General features: G+C 41.1%; 1 protein-coding gene across 6 annotated transcripts in view; it reads right to left on the minus strand.

Annotated features, from left to right (window-relative positions):
• Positions 1-16,955, minus strand: part of grin1a (glutamate receptor, ionotropic, N-methyl D-aspartate 1a) — a 33,772-nt gene extending 16,817 nt beyond the window's left edge. For all 6 annotated transcript variants that reach the window (XM_085358022.1, XM_085358020.1, XM_085358019.1 and 3 more), the window contains exons 1-8: positions 16,707-16,955; positions 12,214-12,348; positions 10,918-11,094; positions 6,017-6,079; positions 5,162-5,259; positions 3,542-3,663; positions 2,376-2,550; positions 1,343-1,487 (exon numbers count right to left, since the gene is read on the minus strand). In XM_085358022.1, coding sequence (XP_085214148.1) covers positions 1,343-1,487; positions 2,376-2,550; positions 3,542-3,663; positions 5,162-5,259; positions 6,017-6,079; positions 10,918-11,094; positions 12,214-12,348; positions 16,707-16,955 — 1,164 coding nt within the window. The remainder of the gene's footprint in view (positions 1-1,342; positions 1,488-2,375; positions 2,551-3,541; positions 3,664-5,161; positions 5,260-6,016; positions 6,080-10,917; positions 11,095-12,213; positions 12,349-16,706) is intronic.
• Positions 16,956-23,057: the final 6,102 nt, after the last annotated feature.

Genomic DNA, 23,057 nt, shown 5'->3' on the forward strand with positions numbered 1-23,057 from the left:
TTATTGCATCAACCTCTGACTTTTGTATGATACAGGGTTTCATGAAATTATTACTTTTCCACCTGTCGCCTGAAGAGCTTAGAAGAGCTGATCCTTGCAGCCTTTATCGGCTGCCTGGCTGAGTTGAATATCCACCATTAGCTAAAATAGAGTGGGATGGAAACAAGGCTTATAAAACAGCTTCCATTTTACAGAAGGGTTGGATTAGCGGTAATGGGAAGTAAGTCACATGCTACACCTTAGTCTACTTGCTACAAACTGCAGGGATTTTCAAAGAACAAGCAGTAAAATTAGAATCAGAAACTGAATTTGTTACATTTAGTACACTCTGATTGGGCTTGGATTTGATTAAAACTGCACAACAGCTCTATTCTGGTGATATTAGTGAGGCTGGCACTCTCGCAGATGGATACATCGTTAGTGGACCAGAGCAGGATGGTGGTTTGGTGGTTAGCACCATTGACTCACAGCATGAAGGTCCTGAGCTTGAATGTGCCGCCTAGTGCCTTTCTAAATGGAGATTGTTCTCTATGGGTACTTGGCTTCTTCCTATAGTCCAGAGACATCCATGTTCGGTTAATTGACAACTCTAATATTGCCAAAAATGTGAATGGTTGCCTGTCTCTCTGTGTTAGCCCTGCAATAGACTGGTAACCTGCCTGTTGCCCTGTGACAGCTGGTGTAGGCTCCTGCTCACCCGTGAACCCGAACTGGATCAGTGGAAGATTGAAGAGTACATTTAGAGCCAAAACAAGGGCTGTGTTTGTTTAGTTTCCTCACTAAAGTTTAATAAAATGTACTAAAACCTTTATTTTCATGGTGAGTAAATGAGCAGCCAGCGCTAAAAAATGTACTTGGAAGTTTATTGTGTGCTTTGCAAAATGGTAAATGAGTGAAATATTTCCTCTTTATCGGTTTCTGTTGCATACTTGGGGTTCATGATTGGTTGTATTTCCCATTTCATGCAATGCAAGCAGGATTGAAAAAAAGAAAGACTGATTTTATAATCTTGCCACTTTCTCTTCTTGCCCTCATTGCATCCAGGAGTTCTGAATGACATTTGTGCTACATTTACCAATATTGTCATCATATGATGAGTAAAAGAATCTGAAATATCCCTCTAATAGAAAAGAGCATTTGTTGAACTGCCTTTTTTATGCAAAGGCTCACAGATATGCGGAGTAGATGTACATTACCTGGTATGTGGTATAGATAGAAAACTGACTCCCACCCACCCACAATAAATAAAAAACAGATGATTCTGTATGTGGGCAAGACAAAATCCACACATGGTTTGTGAGTATAAAACAGGGAATGGACATCTGTAGGTGCCTTTGTGTACCTGCGTCCCATTGTATATGCCAACTTGGATGAGTCTGGACTTCTGATAGTTCAGTATACTGTAGTGGGCGTATTTTCTATCTCCGTCGTCATTGAACTCCACACGCCCTGTGAGACCCTCGGGATATTTAGATGACATCAGCACCCTGTGGCAAGCACATGAAAACTGTTATCTGTGTGAATCAGTGCAAATGTGCCCATGTAAGGCCATTGTGCATCATCTCATGTTAGTGTAACAGTGTATTTTATTGTAAATTGCTCAGTGTAGGGCTCTTAATTCAGTGCACGAAGCAAAAAATAAATAAAATTGATTCACCACATCTCTTGTTAACGAAAGGCAGAGCTGTGGTTGCTGAGTGCTGACAATACTTGCTGTTGCATTTGTTTGGAAGCAGCGCTTTATATTTTGTTATGCTGCCTCGAAGCTGCTCTAAGTGGGTCAGCTGAAACTCACTGGCTTCGTTTGGAAATAACAAATACAAGGTTTATGGTACATTCAGGAAAACCTGATAAATCTGATGAATCTATTAAAACTGTCAACAATGGGGGGGAAATGACTGCAATGCAGCATACAACTTATTTATATTGCAGGCCTGTTTCAGTAATTAAACCTGAGCATGTCTAATATGTTTTTGCCCTTTATCACAATAATGGAAATTCTAACATATCTTAATTTTCCAATTATTTTTAATTGAGACATTTTTTATATGACATTTTCTGTCATATGTCTACACTGTTGTAATAATAGCTGCTCATATTAAAGATTTCTAATGAAGAAGCCACAGTATTTATGATTAAAACCTATTTAGTTTAAAAAAAAGTTTTTTTTAACTAAATAGGTTTGTATGGTATCCTAAAAGCCCCACCACCTGCTGTTCAAACCTTTTGTTTACAAAGGGAAAGCCAATCAGTTGTAATTTGCTTTAGATGGAAGTGGTAGAGGAGCCGAAACATTTGGGCCATATATTGTATAAGATTAAAAAAAGGATTATTTTAAAACCATGAAACATGCAAAGCTTCTGTGCCAAGCTTACCGTTTAAAAAGGGGTCCTGTTTTCCAAATGTTAGTGTTGCCCACACATCCCCTTGGAGGCTCTGTGATATTCTCCTTCTCAAATAGCTCCTGTATGGACTGAGCTACCACAGCCACTGCGTCATTGATGTGGGCAGACTCATTCTTCCCGTTGATGAGCTGGAGGCCGATTAGACCTGAGAGCATTCCAACAACATAAAGATAATCACCTTCCTGAGCAAGGCACACTCTCTCAGGAGCCTTTTGCAATGCGCAAAGTGGAAAAAAACTTATAGGGCCTCCAGTTTAAACATCCTGAAAAAAGGTCAGACATCAGCTGCTTGATCCAGCTCTGATCCACTGGGAGGGGTAAGTTCAATAAGAGTGTCTCATAAAAGACAGCAGAAATAAGTGGATCATTTTTCTGATGTTGTCACCGATGACCTTTTCGCAGCATGTGCAAGGAGTCCCTTGAAGTTGGATTTATATTTTTCAGCCCTTCTGGCAAAAGTTTGAGGACTCAGCACAGGCACACATATTATTTGTGTTCTCGCTAAACAAAAATACCACCAGGCCTACTTTTAAACCAAGCAACAATCCAACTTCAGCTAAGTTTTCTGATTGCAACCAGGTCCATCAGTCTTGCAGGCTCCTAAAAGAAGCTGCAGTGCAGGTGGAAGAGACTGGACACGGACAGGACAACAAATGCTCTGCGGGGATTGCTTGTGTTTGAGTGCCTGGGGGAGAAACGGTCGACATTTGTGACCAGAAAGTGATAAAATACCGTGACCTGTGAGACATGTGCAAAAATATCCACGAATACATACAAAAAGACTGTTGTGGCTTACCATTCTATCAGTTATCTGTTGCAAAACTCTCCCTTTATAATTCATTAGAGACCAGGATGTTAATATGGCAGATTAGCACAGTGAATTTAGCCTTGGATGAGCCAGGATACACACACATTTAAAGTAAAAACTGAGTGTACACACCACATTTAAACCTTTAAACAAAGAATGCTTAAACGTTTAAATGCTCAACACGAAACAAGCAGTAATACAAATAATCATGTAATAAACCCATCGATAAATGGTTAATCTTTCTAATCCTGTGTGTGTTATGCTCGGCCTCTTAGTAAAGCCGAGGTAAACTGGTGCATTCCCAGTGATCTAAGCTGGATGAACGTACCGTCTGGCGCCTCACTCAGGGCTTTACCCGACATCTCACGCTCGCCCACCAGCCACACGTAGCCGGAGCCCGTCATGTTGAGGAAACGGGCAGCCCTGTACACTGCGGCAGCGTCCTCCTCACTGGAATTTGTTAAAATTAAATCAATAAAAGACAATTGATTGTTTTAACCAGCAGATGATGCTGATCTGATATGCGAGTCTGTCGAGGCTTTCAAGTAACCAAAACAGGAGCAGTGACATGAATCACAAAAAATACTAAACAAAATCCAACCTGACGGCTTTTCCGAGCATTAGAAACAAAGTCAGCCATGATGATATAAAAGATTAATAATTTAAAGTTTTGACACTCATGGATTTTTAATTAAAAACTTTTCATTAAAAATAGATCATCGTGAGTCATTATAGGACAAAACCGAAGAAAATGTAATTGTTGCTTTTAAATTTTAAGGGTTTAGACAAAGTTTGTAATTCTGGTTTGTAATAAATATCTTTAGGTCATTTCCCCCTTAATCTAGCCAATAACTGTCTTCCAATCGTGTACATGTCGCATAGTAAATTGTTACGATACATTTAGCTGTAGCCCTGCGACAGACTGGCAACCTGTGAAGGGTGAACCCCACTTCATGCTCCATGACAGCTGCAATAGGCTCCAGTTCCCTCACAACCCTGAATTGAATAAGTGGAAGAAAATGGATGGATGGACACTTATGCAAGTTCATTTTCCTTGAAAACAGTATGAAGCTCTCTAGTCTGCACAGCATTTTATGATTTAGTCTGAAGAAATGGCTTTCTATTGATGAAGGTTTATCATTTCAGTTTTTTGTCATTTTCGGGGGGATATTTACGTCTTTATTTGATAGAATAGTGAAGAGTTAGAGAGGAAAATGGTGAAAGCAAAAGACCTGGAGTCACACTTGAAACCATGGTCACCTGTTCAACCACGTGAGCTAAACTGGTATCCCAGATTTTTTCAGAAATCATCATATCATCCCGGGCAGCCAATTATGAAAGCTAAAAAAGGCCCCAAAACACACAACTCTGTACTGCAGAGAATCCTCTGCTTTATATTCTTAAAATCCCCAAAACATAATTTCATATAAGGGAGACACGTTTATCATAAAGTTGCTAAACACACAAGATCTTTACATATTTGTAACTTGATGACAAAAAACCCTAAGGCTGACTTTACCCACATTTTAATTTAAAAGAAAAAACCCACTCATATTTTAGATATTGCATTCACTTTTACAATATTTACTTCAAGCTATATTATTCTTATACTGAGTGAAATGACAAAAACTGATGTCAGGCTTTGGACACATTGATGCCCTGTGTCAGAATCCATCACTATCAATCGTGTATGATTACTTACATCAAAAAGAAATCTAAGTGTATATTCTATTCATAGACACATTTCTATGAAAATACAATACATTTGAATTATTTTCCTCTGAAATGCAGAAATGTAAGTACAAGTAAATACAAAGCTCAATATAGAGCTGCAGGACTTCTACAACTTTCCATATTAGTGCAGCCGAAACCTTTGAAGCACTCTCCAGAAGGTCTATAAATATATGTATGTTATTTATTTAAAAAATAAATAAATAAAACACCTCACCTGGCGGACAGGATGATGACTCGGGCCTCCAGCTCTTTCGCCTCCAGCAGCAGAGCAGTTAAGTTAGTCTCCTGGCTGAACTGGAGGACTTTCTCTGCCTGTGATTGGGGCATAAGGAAGGTCAAGCCAGCTACTTTCCCCTACCTCAGACACCATGCTGCCTCTTTACCTTGTTGGTTTGAGCTTGGCCGATTTTGTTTGAAAACGAGAGACAGAGATATAAAAAGGAAAGCGATCCAGGGGAACCGGCTGAACTAAAAAAATAAAAAAAGCTTGAAGGGAAAAAAAACTTTTGCATTTGTTCGCATGCAAACTGAGGGTTATCAAGGCTCCAAAGAAGGACGTGCATGTGTTAGGTAGGGGGAAAGAAGAAGGTCAATGCAACCAGTAACTAAAAACAGGTGAAGGGGGGTGAGAGGGACGTTTTCCCCCAACAAAAAAACTGCTGAAAACTGGGGAAGTGCTACAGAACAGGAGGAAGTAGCATCTGGGAAACGGTTTTGTCCCACACTACCGGTTCTCCACAAAGGAATGGAGTTGCAAACTTTTTTTGTGTGTGTGAGTGTGTGTGTTCTGAGTACATGCATTCCTTTACTGAAGGAAAAAATGAAAAATGATAAAAGCGAGGCGCTGGCCACTGATTTTTTTTTTATGTTAAAAAATTATAGATTTTTTTTCACAACAAAATCATTCTTCATTTAAATCATAGGGAAATGTCTCAAAGTAAAAATTAAAGAAAACACGTGCTACCAAGAGAGGGACATTTCTGGGTCGGCTGGTGACTGGTTTGGTCTGGTTTCTAGTTGCTACGTTTGGAAAGTTGGTGGGCGGCGTGCATTGACCATGCAAATATACCTTAGGTCCTCGCTTGTTGTCATAGGACAGTTGGTCGAGGTTTTCATAGTTCCTTTTTTTATTCTGATGAGTAATGTGCACAGAGAAAATATGCAGACACAGAAAAATATTATAAACAGTTGAAAATGGAGGGCAGTAAAGCATTCCAACAAATCTCCACTTTTCTGCTTCAAATTGGGATCTTTAACAGTGGGGCTTGCAAAAACATCAGAGATGACCACTTGCAATCATGCTGAGATTATGTCCTCTTATTAAAAACAGATATTAAGTATATACAGCATTTACATGTACTGTGCATGTGATGCATCAATTATTAGTGATAATCCAGCCGCATAGGCAAACATAAGTGTCAAGGAGAGTGATCAGATTTCCAGCACGCCTTAAAAATCAGCTCTATGTGATCACTTTTTTGGCCTCTTAACAAAAACACAAAGAGCTCATTAAATTTTTCGCAGTATGGCGCACTTGCAAAAGAAACTGCTACTCCACAAAACCATCTGCTCATTCAACATCATCTTCAGAAGCTCGTTCTATACTTAGCATCCTCAGACACAATCATTAAAAGCTTGGCTGCAGTTTGCAAGCAGTAACAGCAGTAATTCAACATCAACTGCTAACACGCAGTCATTTTTTACCCCGTAAAAATCCAGCAAATCCGGAAAACTTCTGTCCCAACTTGGTGACTTTGAGGGTGACTGTCTAAACTGGGAATGTTAGAAAAATAAAAATATAGCACTCAATAAAAGTGTCTGACTTTGTAGCAAGCTCTTGTTTTCAAAATTTATTGCACAAAGGAAACAAAGGTTTCCCACAGAGCTGAATCAGAGTTAATAAAATGTGAGTGGTGGTGCTGTAGGGCAGGTCCAGAAAGCTCTTGGTCTACAAATTAAGTAATAAATCTTCACAAAAAACATTCACATTCCATCTGCAGCATTTTGTTTTTTGTGGCATTTTCAGCTTGATTGACACCTAAAGCATGTAGCACAGTACTAACAAAAATAATGTGTTGTGAAAGCGAGACAGAGCAATCCGATAGGGGATTCCTATGCACGTTTAATTACATTCAGGCTATCTAACACTTGTGGTGTCACCATTTCAGACTCTGGTCCTGTTCTGTATCCTGCGAGAGGAGCCACTTGGGAGTCCAGGCTGAGTTTAGAAGCCATTTTGCAGTAAAATAGCAAACTGCGTGTTTCTGCATCACAGGGTTTCTTTCACAGCTGCCTGGATTCAGAGCTCACACCTCAGTGCACTCTGGTCCGCACTCCCCCGTTTGCAAAGTTCAGGCTGACTGTGCATCAATGCACTATTCAGCAAACTGACAACAGATGCTGCCTAGTAAATCTTTTATTCACATAAACAAACAAACAAACAAATGTTAAACACCTCTGTGTGGATGCTGTTGTGTTCCAAAAGAATAAAAAGCCCATAAAAAATTATCATATATGATATAGATATGAGAACTGTTGGATGCTAATGGGAGAATAAGAACAAAAAACAAAGGAAAAGAATGTTTCTATTTTATAAAAACAACACATAGATGTTTCTCCAGCCACTTCATTGCATAGACCTGTTCAACAGCAAATATTTACCCAGCCAGTCATCAAGAAACTCCATTTAGGCATCTAAACATGGTCAAGATGACCCACTGAAGTTCAAACTGAGCATCAGAACGAGGAAGAAATGAGTGTTTCAGAAACTGCTGACCTACTGAGATTTTACCGCCCAACCATTTCTAACAAAGAGCAAATATCCAGTGAGCAGCAGTTTTCTGGGGGCTTATGCCTTTTTAATGTCTGAGGTCAGAGAGGAATGGCCAGACTGCTTCAAGCTAATAAGAAGGAAACAGTAACTCAAACAATCGCTTATTACAACCAAGCTATACAGACGAGCATCAAGAAAGCGAATCAAATGTGTTGCCTGGTCTGGAGTCTCGATTTCTGCTGCTACATTCAGGTGGTAGGGTCTGAATTTGGCATAAAGAACATGGAAGCATGGATCCATCCTGCCTTGTGTCAAAGGCTCAGACTGGCAGTGGTGGTATAATGATTTGGGCATATTTCCAACACCTTGTTGAATCTATGTCATGAAGAATTTAGGCAGTTCTGAAGAACAAAAGGGGTTCAAACCATTACTAGTAAGTTGTTCCTTATAAAAAACTCAAAGGAGCTGCCTGCAACAATCAGCATCAAGGTGAATTGTGGTATTCACTGGCCACTTTGTTAGGTTCTATGTGATAAAGTGGCCAGTGAGTGTATATAAATTGTATTTTTGCAAAAGGATCTTCTACCTAATATTTGGAATATCTGGAATTATCATCAGTGGTGACAGATCACTAAATTTATTTCAAAGTAATGTTACAAAAGTGTCCCAGAAACCTTACGGTAATGGTGTTTGATCTTCAGCTCCTGGCAGTGGCATTTCTCTCTGTATCCTATCAACTATAAAGGCAAAAATCGAGTTGGAAATTTATCATAAACTGAGAATTTTTTGCATCTAATTCAAGTAGAAACCCTCTCTAAAGCCTTCCAGAAAAAAAGGACTTTGTCTTTATCCCCTGAGTTTTTCTGAGCACTCTATTTTTGTATCTGCAGCCAGGCATTAATATTTCACTTTGTGTTGGCCACATTTGCTCTCTGGCTAAGTCCACTGTGTCCAGCGCCTTTTCACTGGTGGTGACAGCCCCCCTGTGACTGTGTGACCTCGCTAAAGACTTACCACGGAGCTAAAAATACTCCATCTTGCCTGTCACTGAGTTTATGCAGCACAACAAGGTGATTAGCAAGAGCAACATTTCTCAGTTTTAATTAGAGCGTGGTCTACCTGAGACAAAATGAAATCCTTCAGCATCACCTAAAGCATTTGGAGATATGACATCCAGACAAATCTATAAAGAAAAAGCTGGTTTGGTAGTGAAAAAGATTTTTTTATCATGATTATTTTGTTAAGTGACACACGGGATGTCAGAGCCGAGGGGAAAGTGAGCTGAGCAGCTGCTCTCTGACATTTCTTTTCTCGTCATTTAAGAGTATGAAGGTTACACTCCCGGATTTTGTCACACTGCCAAGCGTAAAACCCCAACTGTCCTGTCAGCTGGGGACCAAGTTTTGATTCTTCTTTTGTGACATTTTATGAAAATCATGTTGCATTTTAAGATATTAAGGCTTCTGTTGTTTAATATTTTCTCAGCATAGCCAGAACTACATCAGCGTGCCTTTTAAAGCTTTCCAACTTCTCCACATGCGTGTGGCTCTAAGCCTCTTGCATATTTCTTCCTATTTAATGCTTCATTTAAGAAAGAAAAGCTGCAGTAATTTAGTGGAAGAGCTGGAATCTGTAGTGTTGAGAAAATGTTAGTCCAGATTAACCATTTGTTCACGGCTATTTTCAGCTATGGATTAACAGGCATTACCCAGTAGTGTATAGATGAGTGTATGTTGGACTGACTCAAAACAAACTATAGAGGATTTGCTCGTGGTAATGAAGGATGATGCCAGTGTGACAGCAGGATTCGTTAATTTTTTATGGTTTATCGACAGCAGCTGAGCGCTACGGCACAGCTGAAAGACATACATCAGCCTTTGGATATGGCGAAAACAGTCATTAGCAGTATACAGGACTTGTCTTATGCTGCTCTGCACTGGTTTCAGTGTAATTATCTCTGCATGTTTTTGGAAAGATTCTCAAACAAATCCTTCTCAGGGCCCAGAAACTCTCAAACTGGCACTGCAGTGAGGACTAAATATATTCATAATTACCGGTAGAGGCTCTCATCAGCAGAGAGAGTCGCTGCCACTTCGCTCAGCTTTATGGGACTGAATGAGCTGAATGCACAGATGGGTTCATTCTGAGATCCAAACGAAGACTTTGCACTTGCACAGGCTTTTAATATACAAATTTATCTTTTCCAGTGCAGGATGTGAGTCACATCTCCACCATCTGACTGTCACTGGTTATGGTTCAAAGTGCGCAGCTGCAGTTTCACAATCGAGAGTGTTTTTTTTCCGATTGGTGTCTGACGCCGATCCCGGTCGCTTCATTTAAGCAGCTTTGCTTTAACCGTAGCTGCCTTCTGCAAAATTGCCTCGGGTGTGTGTCATACCCAGTGTCTCTTCATCTTCTGATTTAATTAAGTCTCCGAATCAGGACTCATTTCACTCTGCCACACAATTACAGCAAAAGAGCCCCAGAGAGGGACAAGCAACGCAGAGTACAAAGAGAAAATGCATCGCAACGTGATTTCATCTTATTAAATGGATGAAATAGATGCAGTTGTTTTGTTTTTTTCTTCATCTTTCTAGCCATCTAACTCTCTTTGCCCCAAAGGGCACACATCATCACAGTCTCAAGTCTGTTTTGGCTCAAAGATCAGCATTTCACTGACCCATATACACAGCCCAGAGCAATACTTAAAATGGAAGCATCAGCGCTAAAAAGAAAAAAATAAATCCTCTTATCTTCCAAACATGAAGTAGCAGGTTGCAATAAAGGAAAGCCCTCTGTGTGCAGTAACAAAGCCTGCAAAGAAACACCTGACTCCAGTGAAACAGTTAAATCTGTGATGGTTTGCAAAGCCCCATGTTAAATTCCACTATTTGGCTCCCAATGTGGAAAGACACTGGATAATTTGGACTATGGAGAAAAGCAAAGTGAAGATGAGCAAATAAACATACAAACTTTTGTAAGATTAGACCACATTAAACGCTGGTAATGTCTCTAGGAATGTTAGCCAATGTTTACACAATGGTGAGAAAGAGATGTGGCCACACAACAGAAAGGAAAACAGTCACATACATAGAAGACCTTTGAGGTTTAAAAGCCTTAAACACTCGCACGCTCATGCTCATACACTCGAGGGGACGGGGGAGGAGGCTAGGAGGCCGGGAGCCAGAGCATCTCACCTTTGTTTCTCTTTCCTCCAAGAGGGTCTCGAGCCTCTTTTGAGCAGCCCGGCCCTCGTGGTCGTCGCTCACTATCAGGATGATGTGGTTCCAGTTGAACTCGCGCATTAGGTCGAACCACACGTGCGCCTGGTGAGAGTAGGGAGGGACTGTCCGCAGAAAGGACAGGTGGATACTCTGAGGAGCATTGAGCAGAAAATAAGGTGATCAGCAAAGATGCATGATTAGTTTTTTAAAATCTGTTTGTTATCAAGTGGAAATAATATTAAATCATATTCTGACAACATGATAATTATCCCGTGTGCACAAGATAAAAAAAAATGTATCATGTAGAACTACATAACAGCTAAATTTCCAATGGTCTCATTGATTGCAACATAAGACTGTAAGTATACACAGTGTACCCAAAAGTAATCCAGTATGCAGTGGACATGCGCTGCATCCCCAAAATTCTCCTCTTTTGAAGAATATCAATAAAGGAAGTAATTAGCCACTTGGGAAAAAGAGGATCTCTGAGACTGAGTGGAGTCTGAAGTTACTACTATGTTCTGGCTGAGAGTCCAGAGTCTGCACCAGGAGTTTTAAACAAATAAATACTTTTTTTTAAAAGTAGGGGCACAAATAAAAGTGAAGAGCCTTAGCCATCAAAATAAAGACTTGAATGCAAAAACAGGATTATTTGAAGATGCTGCAAGTCTCTACATCTGGATAGCTTTAATTGAGTGTCCACATACTTTTGGTGATCTGGGATATGGTTTTGTATGCTGTTCATTTTAGCTGCTCAATCTGTTCTAGACAAATCATGCACCACATATTTAAGATGTTTTGTGGCAGTGAACAAAAGCAAACACAATGGATAAATATCATGTACAACAATATGGAATCCCTTTCCTTGATCTTCCTTCCTCACATCTCCCCCAGGCCTATCTAAATCTCTGAATTGAATGCCTCTCATTTCCCTTATTTTGGGAGATTATGGACTGTGTCACTTTAAACACTCAATTCATGTCTTTGGCATTTATGTGATTGCTTTAGTTTCATTTTGGTTGCTTGTGCTTCTTAAGAACACAAGTCAGGTCGGAGGCATTATTAATGATGCTCTTTCAAATTTCAGCTGGAAACCCATTTAATCACAGCTCCCCTAATGGACACTGATGGGACGTTTAATCTAGGAAGCCTCTGAAGATGCCCCAGGGGAGCTTCTTATTCCTCCACTCTGTGTTCACGCTCTTCCTGTTTTTCCTGTTTCCCTCTTTCTCTCTGTCTCCTTTTACATCTCTCACATCCATCACTCACCTTGTCTGAGTAGATGGACATGCGGGTGGTGAGCCCCACCACAGGGATGCGGTAGAAGCCTGCCGTGTAAGAGACAGGCGTCGGGGTTAGGTGGTCATTGGACTGGGGAGGGTGACTCACCAGGATAGCATAGACCTGCAGAGATACAGAAGAAGGACCCTTTGTCATTTTGACACTGCCATTAAGATAAAATGTTAAGACCACTCATCCTACTCCGATAGATGTTGGGGGCAGCAGTTTCTATCTTTGTTTCTTTCTTTAGAAGCTGTATATTAAAGATGGAAGTAGCTTTCAGGTCCGAAAAGTGAAGACACACCAGGTGTCTTAAATTTCCAATCTTTTAATGGCCAAGAGGGAGTGATGCTTCCTGTTGTACAAAGAAGCCAAGCTAAATATATCTCAATGAAAAAATTATTTAAAACATGGTTCCAGGTAACCCTTTATGGCTGGTCAGAGTGGACAGCCTCCGTTTTGCGCAGCTATTTTTAAAGCCTGGTAGAATTGCAACCTCATAAGCCATAAGCTAGCACAATAATTTTTTTTGCATATAAAACCTTAGGAGTTGTACTTATATCTTATACACTCATCTTGTCCCCGGTCACGGTTTCCTTCCACATATGGCTTTACAAAAATTGCATAAAAAGCACTTGCAGCAATACAAACATTATATTCCAGAAACACACTTTGCCGATCCAATCAGCTGTTTATAGCACTTCCTACGTTGGAATAGAGGTCAGAGCTGTCACAGAACTATCGCATGTCTGCCCGAAACCGGAAGTGACGTAATTTTTGTGGAAAATGTAGTTTTTGTCTTATATGGCATTTACAAAGATATGCTGGTGTTTTTAAAATTCCTGTTTGAGTTTATGCCTTTCTTATAGTTTCTGGGATGCTTAGAACTCAAATTACACTGTTGGAAATAGTATATTTTGATGCAAATGATGTTTGTTTTTTGCAAATTTGCATTACAATATTTATTTTCATTTTTCCTGCAGTATATAAAAATGGGTGTATCTCAAAAATAAAACTATGAAGACACTCAAAATAAATTTCCTGTGGTTGAAAACTATTTTGTGCAACTTTTTTGCATTTACAGTTTTGAGGGATATCCCTCTGAAATGTCTCTAACTAGAAATATGTGTTAAAAAAACATTTTCAATTTTTCTTTTATAGTTTATTGCATTTTTTTTTTTGCTTTTTTGTGTCGTTGCTATGGACTTAATGCATAAATATTATTAACATTTGGGATATAATGGTTGTATTGATGTATAGTAACTTGAAATACTCCCAAAAATGTCACTAAAGCATGTAAAAATATAAAGATAAGCTCTGGCAGACTTGGTTCTAGGTTAGGTCTTAAAGGGTTTAAAAAACAAGGATAACGTATGATACGTTTTATCATGTGATTGGTAAGTGTCTTTCCTTTTTGCGTGCAGTATCCATCAGCTTCATGATGAACTTCATCTTTTCACTAACAAATGCCAGAAGTCACAATGGTTTTATTCACCTTTTTATACAGTAAAAGTGAATCGGTGCATCTGGGAGAAAAGACTATTTTACAGTTTGTTATAAAAAATATTTTGGTCTTTGCCTTTAGAGATACCAAAATCTTTAGGATAGGGGGTTGAGTCGCAATATTTAATAAGAGACCTGTTCAAATTACATTAAGGCTTAAAGTTACATACTTGTGGCACAAAATACCAATACTTAGGCTTGAAAAAAAAATCAATAGTTGATGTCCAGGTGGCGTCATCCATCTTTGATATACAGTCTATTTTTACAGACCCTTAAAGACACAGTGTCCTCCAAAATCAAACACACACATCTTCTCCCAGGTCTTGTTTAGATGTGAGTTGCCCAGCCTCTGGGTCTGGGTCTGCCTTCTCTTGAGCATAATAGCGCCAACCACCTAAAGAAAGCAGGTGGAAGCCACTGATGACATCAAAAGTGTGAGCCTTTCAGCATGCAAGAGATGCAGTCCTTCTTTTGCATAGTAATGCAGTTGACAGTGTAGTTCAGTGAAAAGAAAAAAGCTCCAACATTCAAACTTTTTTTGAGTAACTGGGTCATAGTTTTTAGAAAGAGGCCAGTTTTCAAATTTAGTTTTTGTCACTTTAAGCAGCTCCACACAAGTGTTTTCAGTTTGTGGCTTTGTGTGTGTGTGTGTGTGTGTGTGTGTGTGTGTGTGTGTTACTGAATAGGAAAAAGTGTATGTCTCCATCCTTGTGCAATTTGATGTGCAGTTTCCCTTTAAGACTAGATTAAAATGCAGGAATTGTGTTAAAGTCTTTTCATTTCAGTTTTTATTTGGAATTAATCACTGATCACAAACTGATTGCTTCACAGAATCTAGGACATTGGAGGCCAGTGAGCAGTGGAAGCTGTCCACTAGACAGAGCCAGCAATTAAGCCTTGGCGGCAACATCAGGGTTTTTATTTATTTATTTATTTTTTTTTTAGCTTGAATGAAACTTCTGTGTGCCTAACATGCAATATACTCATTATTCATTCAGTGAACCTTGAATCTAGACATAAATTGTAGCCAGGGGCAACCACATCTATAACAAAAAATAGAGAGAAGCAAAAAAACAAAAAAGAAACTTCTCCTTGAGATGATGCTCACTGTGTGGGCTGGCAGACTAATATTAATTTGTGCTGTCTTATTCCTGCAAAAAGTGAGCCCAAGCTGACCAACTACTCAAGTAAAAGGATGAATTTATGTGAGAATCGATTTGAGAAATGCCCCGGAGATGTGGATGAAGGGGAATAAAGTTGGCATGGCTGTGCGGGAATGGATTATTGGATATGAGGAGTCCGTATGGTTGGGTCAAAAATGAGGTCTATCTTCCAAGGACTGCTCCCAGGCATCTACTCTTCCATCTGCCACAGTCTTCCCTCCTCTGTGACTGCTAGCACCTACTGATCTCATCAGATTACACCTTCGATAGACTTTCTGTCCAATTCAAGTGTGATTTAGTCTCATTCACAAGAGGTGTGTGTGTGTGTGTGTGTGTGTGTGTGTGTGTGTGTGTGTGTGTGTGTGTGTGTGTGTGTGTGTGTGTGTGTGTGTGTGACTATTGCTCTTCATACACATTCACATTGTGAGGATGTGTATGGTGAACAAGTGTGAACCTGAAATTTTTAACATAATGCGGTCTTTTAAGGGGCTAGGCAGGTAGGGTTAGGCAGGTAGTTAAGGTAAACAATATCCCCAATAAATCACTGTAAATCAGTTTAATGTCCCTTAAGTTCACGGGGGACACAGAGAACATTGTTGGTGTTGTCTTTAGAATCTCGTGTGGGTGGATTGTACACTCTTACTTTGTATGACAGAGACAGAATATGATGGTTTTATTCCTACAAGCCTGTGTCTCTTAGACTCGTTGTATTAAGCAGAGGACCAGGGACATGAAAGCAACACTGAAGCTGTGGGTGTTTTTTTTCTTTTTTTTTTATAAAGCTTAATTATGTGTGTGGGAGAAAGAAGAGTGAGAGCAAGAGGGACTTCACGCCTCAACATGCTGTGACATAATGTTGGCGCTTTTTAAAAGCTGTGTTGAGCATCACCACGAGAGGATGGTCGGTGCATTTGTCAGCATGCTTCAACTCTCAAAGGCACACACTCTCTAATCATGTATTACTTATGACATATGTTTTGCTGGCTACATCTGCAGCACAAATGGCGTGAATCTCCAAGATAATTCACATTTCAGGTCATTCTTAACATGCGCCTCCTCCTAGTATACCTTACAAAGACAGTTTCTCATGCCACCCATGCTTCGGATCACTATCAGAGGAACTGAGGTCATTATCCACCAAACATACTAAACTGTTACCTCAAACCATTCCAGCCTCCTTTTTCCAAAATGTTCACTCATCATGCAACACGCACGGTCAGAGCCAAGCCATTAATCACAAATTACATATTGCACATTTTCACTCCTGACTGGTTGAGTTGTTCTGCAGCTGGGTGTCCTATAAAGTACAATTGCCCTCTCATCCGAGTTATTGCCCCAAACCACAGCCTATTTTTGGATTTCTGGAAAACAGATGGAGCTGTAGAGGGATCAGTGTATTATACAAAGTGAACTAAAATGTGAGTTAAAGTGTGGAATAGTGCCAAATGGAACAACAGAAGGCCAGCATAATATGTAGTCTAACTTCCTGCCCCTACATTAACATGTTCCTGCTTGATAGATATTCTGCAGCTGAAGATCTAATAAAATAGTCTGTCTAGGTTTAATTCAGAATTTGAGACTAATAAGCTAGTTATGACAACCAATCCCTTCAACGGTGCAAAGGTGAAAAAACAAAGATGCTTCTGAAATGTAAGCAATTTCACCGAAAGCACAAACTTTCTCTGTTAAGAAGCAGTCCCTCAAAGACACCCGGATGCAACTATCTTTAGGTAGGTGGACTTGGCATTTAGCTCGTGGCAAATATACTAAAAGATATGAATAAGGCAACTAGAGCCCATTGGCAGTAAACTGTACCTGACTGGAGATGAGGTCCTCGCAGACGGAGAGAGCCATCTGGATCGCGTTGGATTTATGCGTTACGGAGATGGCGGTCAGCTTGAATTTGTCCCTGCCATAGACTTGGTTGGCCTGGGTCACGGCATCTTTGAAGACCTGCTCGTATCTCTTCTGGCTCAGGACGGCCCCGATGTTCACGATCTTCGGCTCGCAGCCGGCCCGCGCGCAGGAGCACGAGAAGAGCACCGCCAGCAGAAACAGACGCATCGTGTGGACCACCAAACAGCACAGCGCAGCCCGGTCGCTTTTCTCCCCGGTGGCGGGTCGGCTCGACCAGCTTCTGGACAGCTCAGCCAGTTGAATGCGCGACTGCAGGCACAATCCAGGTGGGCGGTGATAGCGAGGGAGGGAGGCCAAAAAAGGAAGAGGAAGACTTTGTCCAAAAAAAGGTGGTTTGGTTATATGCAATGCGGAGGAATGTGCATGATCATGTTAGAGACAGGCTGTCAACCGGGGACATCTAACCCGCATTGTCCACCTTCTTTGCTCTCCTTTGAGGAGCTGCAAAACCTTCTAGTGGCAGCCACAAAGACTTAAACCATAGCCCACGCTTTTACGGCTTCCTCTCCGGGGCGAGTATCGCTCTCTCCAGCCTCTGTTCCCGTGCGCTTTCTCCGAACTCAGCACCGATGCGTGGCGCGCTGGTTGCTCCGGGCTGAGCGGCTGCTGCTGCTGCTGCTGTCCTTGGTCCTGACAGCTGTGCATGCGCGCCTGTGGTGCGCGCTCCCGCTGTATCGGTTCCCTGCTCCGGAGTTTTGCGCGTTGGCGTGCTGTGCTGCTGCTGCTGCTTCAGCTACTAATGATGCCGGCGAAGAAGCTAATCCTATGAAAAATACATGTAATCACTTGTTAAAAACACACTCGATCATCATGTTTGTCATAACAGGACACGAAAGGCAGGAGCAGTATGAATGGGCTGCAAAAAAAAATTATATCAGCGTTGTGGGCTTTGCTGGTGCATAAAATTTGAAATGGTCAGAAGGGAGGAGGGAAGGCGTTTGTCTTTTTAGTATAACAGTAGTCATGCCCCCCCGGAACTGGAACTGGAAAGAGAGCCTGATTTCTCATACTGCTCTCTCTCGTAAACTGGACCGACCTCCGTGAGCAGCTCATTAATCACACAGGATGTCGGCATCATCAGTCATAGCCCGTCACTCTTCTGCAGAAGAAGACTCGCCTGTCTTGTTTCTCTAATTTTTGTACGTGTGTGTGTGTGTGTGAGAGAGAGAGAGAGAGAGAAGTGTGTTTGTAAAGGATAGAGTGTGTGTGTGTGTGTGTGCGTGTGCGTGTGTGTGTGTGTGTGCAGAGGCGAAGTAAAAGAAACACACTGTAGATATTGTGGATGTTGCATTATATCTGACCCCTCTGTTGATGAAACTGTTTGCTTCCCTGCAGCTGAAGACACGAGCAGAATCAACCTCCTGGTTACCTAGGAAACTGGCTTTTACAACACACACGCACACGCGCTTGCACACAGCGGAGAGCTTCACACGGAGGAAATGTTCTCTCAATTTTTTTTTAATGGAAAGCAGTGAGACAATGAGTTTATTCATCACTGCAGGAAACGTCAAAATATCTTTCTGTAACAAAACGGTCATTAACACCAAAATGAAAAGAAAAAGATTAAAAAGAGGATATTTAATCGGAAGGATTCAAATGGTCAAAAATCAGTTTATCATTTTATTTTTAATATCATAATAAGCTGGATACTATTTCAATATTTCCCCTTAGAGTACATGCGTTTATTCCCGGTATTAACAATTCCTACGTAGGAAAAAAAAAAGGTGTTTTGAAATGAGGCCAGTGTTTGAACAGTGCTCCGAATTCTAAATCACTGAAACACTGTGGTGTCTCTCTGCTCGCAGTGAGCTGATAAATTAATCACAAGGCTGAAAGAAATCAACATTCATCAGCTGCAGGCTGTTCTCCTTCCAAAGTGAGCTCCTCTCAAGTATGATCTGACTGTTTTCTTTATAACTTTAACAATGTGCACTGACAAAGGGGATATTAGGCATGACGGTTCAATTTCGCAGGAAACCTGACACATGTTTACCAGTAGTTCTAATAAAAAACGAATGGAGAAAGGTGTTGCATGAATTTAACTTTGTGTAGGTTGTATTACAAACCTACACAAAGTTAATTTTAAAAGAGATTGTGTGTCTCACTACTGCGCTTGTGTGTTGTTCTGTTGGTGTACTTTTAGTCTAACAGTGGGTCTTGTAGGACTCTATTTTCTAAATCTAGATAAATAATTTAGCATTTCTTTTTCAATCGTTGTTTTTAAATCAGGAAATTAGGTTCTGCGTCCTGATCTAGACAGAATCAGGCATTTAACTCAGTTTTATTTTTGTTGTGTCACCGAACTGGACCAAAGGTTTGCCACCCTCTACCAAGAAGGTGACTCTATTGTAACTGGAGCACACTGGATGCCACAACCAAAGTAGACCGAGTGAGCAGTACTGCCTAGCAAGTGAAGCCTGCGACCACAATCTGAAAGAGCAAGTACTGGAGAAAGTGTCCAGATTCCAGCCCGCGCTCCCAGGACAGCCAGCTAATCAACAAATTTAGCATCCAGTTGACTGGGACTTTGCTGCACTAATGAGAAGCCTCTGTCTCCATTGAAGAACACTGGAGGCAATTTAACTAGACCAGGCTCCTCAATGAAACCTGCCACCCCACTGGCTGTCACCCTGGCTCCACAAGAGATGCCACGGTCTTGGTTTCTCCATGGTCTTGTGCACCATCTCACAGTCCATCCACAGCCAGGTCCTTCCATGACACCACAGCTGATCCTCACCTTGATTCTTGCTCCATCCTGCTTCACGGCCGTGGTTATATGAGACCCTGTTGCCTGGAATATCGGGATGAAGATACCTGAGTTCTGGAATTAGACAGCGAAATTCCGGGGACTATATGGGACCACGCTAAGTTGAAGTATGTTGTAGTCCATGTCGGATCAAATGGAGTCTCTGAACTACCGCACTTTCATCTCAGACACAATTCCTACTCTCTACTGCAGGGTGGGTCATTTCAGTTGCTTGCTGAGCTTAGTCAGTCTGTTGCAACTACAAGATGACTTTTATAGCCAACTTTAACTTGTTCTGAGAGCTTGGAGGGCTTATCAGAGTGATGGTCTGCACCCTAATAGAGCAGGTTCTTGTATGTTGTCAGCATATATATGCTGCACCTTTCTCTGGGTGCTCACATGTACCGCTCAACCATAACAATCTCTGATCAAGCTTCTCTCACTCGGGATACTGGTCTATTCACAGAACACGCTTATGAAACTAGCAACACAAAGCTCCCTATTTAGATTTGGGAGACAGGTGTCCTCCTTACTTTTCGAATTAGACTTAAAACGTTTCTTTTCTATAAGATTTATAGTAAGGGCTGGATCAGGCAACCCTGAATCATCCTTTAGTTATGCAGCAGTGGACCTTTGAGTGTTGGGGTTTTCTCCAGAACACCATAGGCTATTTGCCTTACTGTAGAAAAGAGCTTAAGGCAACTGTTGTTGTGATTTAGTGCTACATAAAAAAAATCTGAATTGAATTGAAAACGCCCATATACACCAAGAATGTGACCATGCACCATTACATTAAAGCCATTATTAGAGATTTCCCATCATCCTACCTGAACATCCCTGAGGCACGGAGACATATTCATTGGTCCTCTGGGAGTCTGATAATCAATTGTAGGGTAAAAGCCAAGCTGCCAGCCGCTGTCTGTCCCTAGAGTGTGCAGGTGTCCCTGTTTACATGGATTTGTCCTGCATATTTGTCCCTTGCCCATCCCCCATCCCACAAACTGAGGCAGTGTCCCGCATTTTGATTGGTTCAAGTTTGGAAAACTTGCATCTGCTGTAAAGACACTTTACTTTTATCCAATGGCTGCTAAGAAAGCAGAGAAGACTATCAAAATCACTCACATTTAGGTTAGAGTAGAGTATGACCAACAGGGGACATTGTGAGTCACCACAAAGTCAAAGGCTTTGCGCATTTGACAGGAAAATGTTGAAGACTACTACAAAGAAAAGGAAATGCAGCTACAATAAAGAGAGGGAAATACTCCATACAAGGTAAGGCTGTGGAAGGAAGTTCCTAGAGTTTTTGTCTTTATTATCATCATTTTTGCTGTGGCATGGGGAAGAATATTAGACAAGTTCTTTGCATTTATGTGTCCTAGATTTAGTTTTTTGGGATCTGATTGCCCATCCTCGCTTCCAAGCTGCACACAGTGAATGCTAATGTAGATTTTTACCACAAAATTAGACCCAGCACTTGCAATACCACACACTGTGTTGCAGAGTTGAAACAGCTGTGTGCTGTAGCTGCAGGCTTCATGCTGCTAGTGCCATAAGAGAGAATGATTTAGTCTGCTTTAATTAGGGAAGATAAGTGGACAGATATCAGCTGAACAACAGAAGGCAAAGGGCAATAAGTCACGACATCGTCTGCTCTAATTTTCTTTAACTTCTTTAATTCTACTGATGGTTTCGGGTTGTTAAAAAAACTAGTTTAATGGTTACAGTAGTCGGCTTACATACACTGGCTTACATAAACATTATACGACACAAAATTCTCCACGGTTCTGGCCCAGCAAGGGGTCACTCATGTCATGGTATTGATTGCAGAGGATTCATAACTCCACTGGGCCCTAGAGAGAGTGGTTTACCCTTCAAATGTAATTTGTTTTGTGGACTATGGAGGATGTTGGACTCAAAGTGGGTGACTCAGGTTTATTTACAGCAAGATGAACAGAAACAAAAGGCAAACATGAGGGTTTCCAGTTAGTGACGGTTCAAGTCCTTCACTAACTCTTTACACAACAGATTGTCTCTCTGAAATGCTTTCTCAGGAACATACCAGGATTTTCTGCACAGAGGAAGAAAACAGGCAAGTGTAAGTCACCGTCAAAAACAGAGCAAAAATACGGACATGGGGAACTAACATCACTAACGGTCTTAATCAGTGATCAGGCGACAACTGAATGTCTTCCCTCAGCTTAAGTATCAGCAGCACAATGAGACGATGACAAATGGATGTTCTCATCATCTCCGGGTGAACAGGACCGAAGGATGGAAGGAAGCCAAGAGGAATCCCACCCCTGAAACACAAAAGCGTTGTTAGCTGCTCACTCACTTAAATGCATTCACACAGAGAGTGGAAGAGAGGAAAAGAGCAACAAGAGAAGAGTTTGACAGAAAGATTAGTCTAACCCAGACCTTCCCAAAGTGTGGGGGGCGCAGAACCGTTGCAGGGGGGGCGCGGCATGGACACTGCTAGCACGGGGCGCCTACACAAAGGCAAAGCAGGAGATGAAGCATAGCTGAATATGTTTCCAAACCAACTTCATTCTAAGCCAAAGACTAGAAAATATGGTGGAACAAATCTTCCCTTTGGCTTCACCTGCACAAGTGCCAAGGTAGGTCTCCCCTGCAGAATTGGTTTTCCCTTTGTCGGGAGCAGCGCTGGGCTCTTCAAATCATGGACAAACAGTATCCCACATTCTTGATTTTTAGTTCACAAACACTTGTTGTAACGACTAACTACTCCTGACATATTGGAGATGTTAGCTCTTTATACAGTAAAGTTACAGCGGGATACAAATAACATCAGTAATAATTTATTTGCCACGATTTGTTCCCCCTGTCTAAATCACAGACAAACAGTATCCCACAGTTGTTTATGTTTTTACACCCATTTTGCACAGAGAGGCATTTTTTGAAAAATTTCTTGATAGCAATGTTGAATATTATTACACAGGAAAAAACAACTACATGTAAAATAATCACACAGTGACGCCTCTGCCTTTCTAAATGGAGGGACAGTAACTGCGTGTTTATATGTAAGAGTGTAAAACCTGAAGATAGAGACAAAATACTGTTAATCTGACTATCTGTCATTCTGCAATTCATGTCATGTAAACAATAACGTGGCGCACAGCTGACGTGAAAAAGGCATATACCTTTGACGTTGCGTGACGAACTCTGTATTCCTCGTCCACACGTAAAAGCAAAAAAGGAGTTTTAAAAAATCTCAGTTTTCGGTGATTCGAAACGCCGTTTACGTGTGGACGAAACCAGGGGCGATTATAGGATCAGAACTTTGGGGGTGCTGAGCACCCAGAGAGCTGCCCAGCCATGCAAGATAAACCTGTCTCTGTCAGTCCCTGCATCCTTAAAGGTTGTCCCAAGTTCTCTCTGACTGTTTCCTTGGTGCATTTAAACCCCTGTTCCTCCCTGTCCTCATCGTCTGTTGTCTTCATCTCCGTTATCAGTCATCATAATTTTACCATTTCTGTGCAAGT

The sequence above is a fragment of the Diplotaxodon limnothrissa genome, linkage group LG7 (assembly GCF_057381915.1).
Source record: "Diplotaxodon limnothrissa isolate DT_005_m linkage group LG7, D_limnothrissa_male_GT1.1, whole genome shotgun sequence".
NCBI lineage: Eukaryota > Metazoa > Chordata > Actinopteri > Cichliformes > Cichlidae > Diplotaxodon > Diplotaxodon limnothrissa.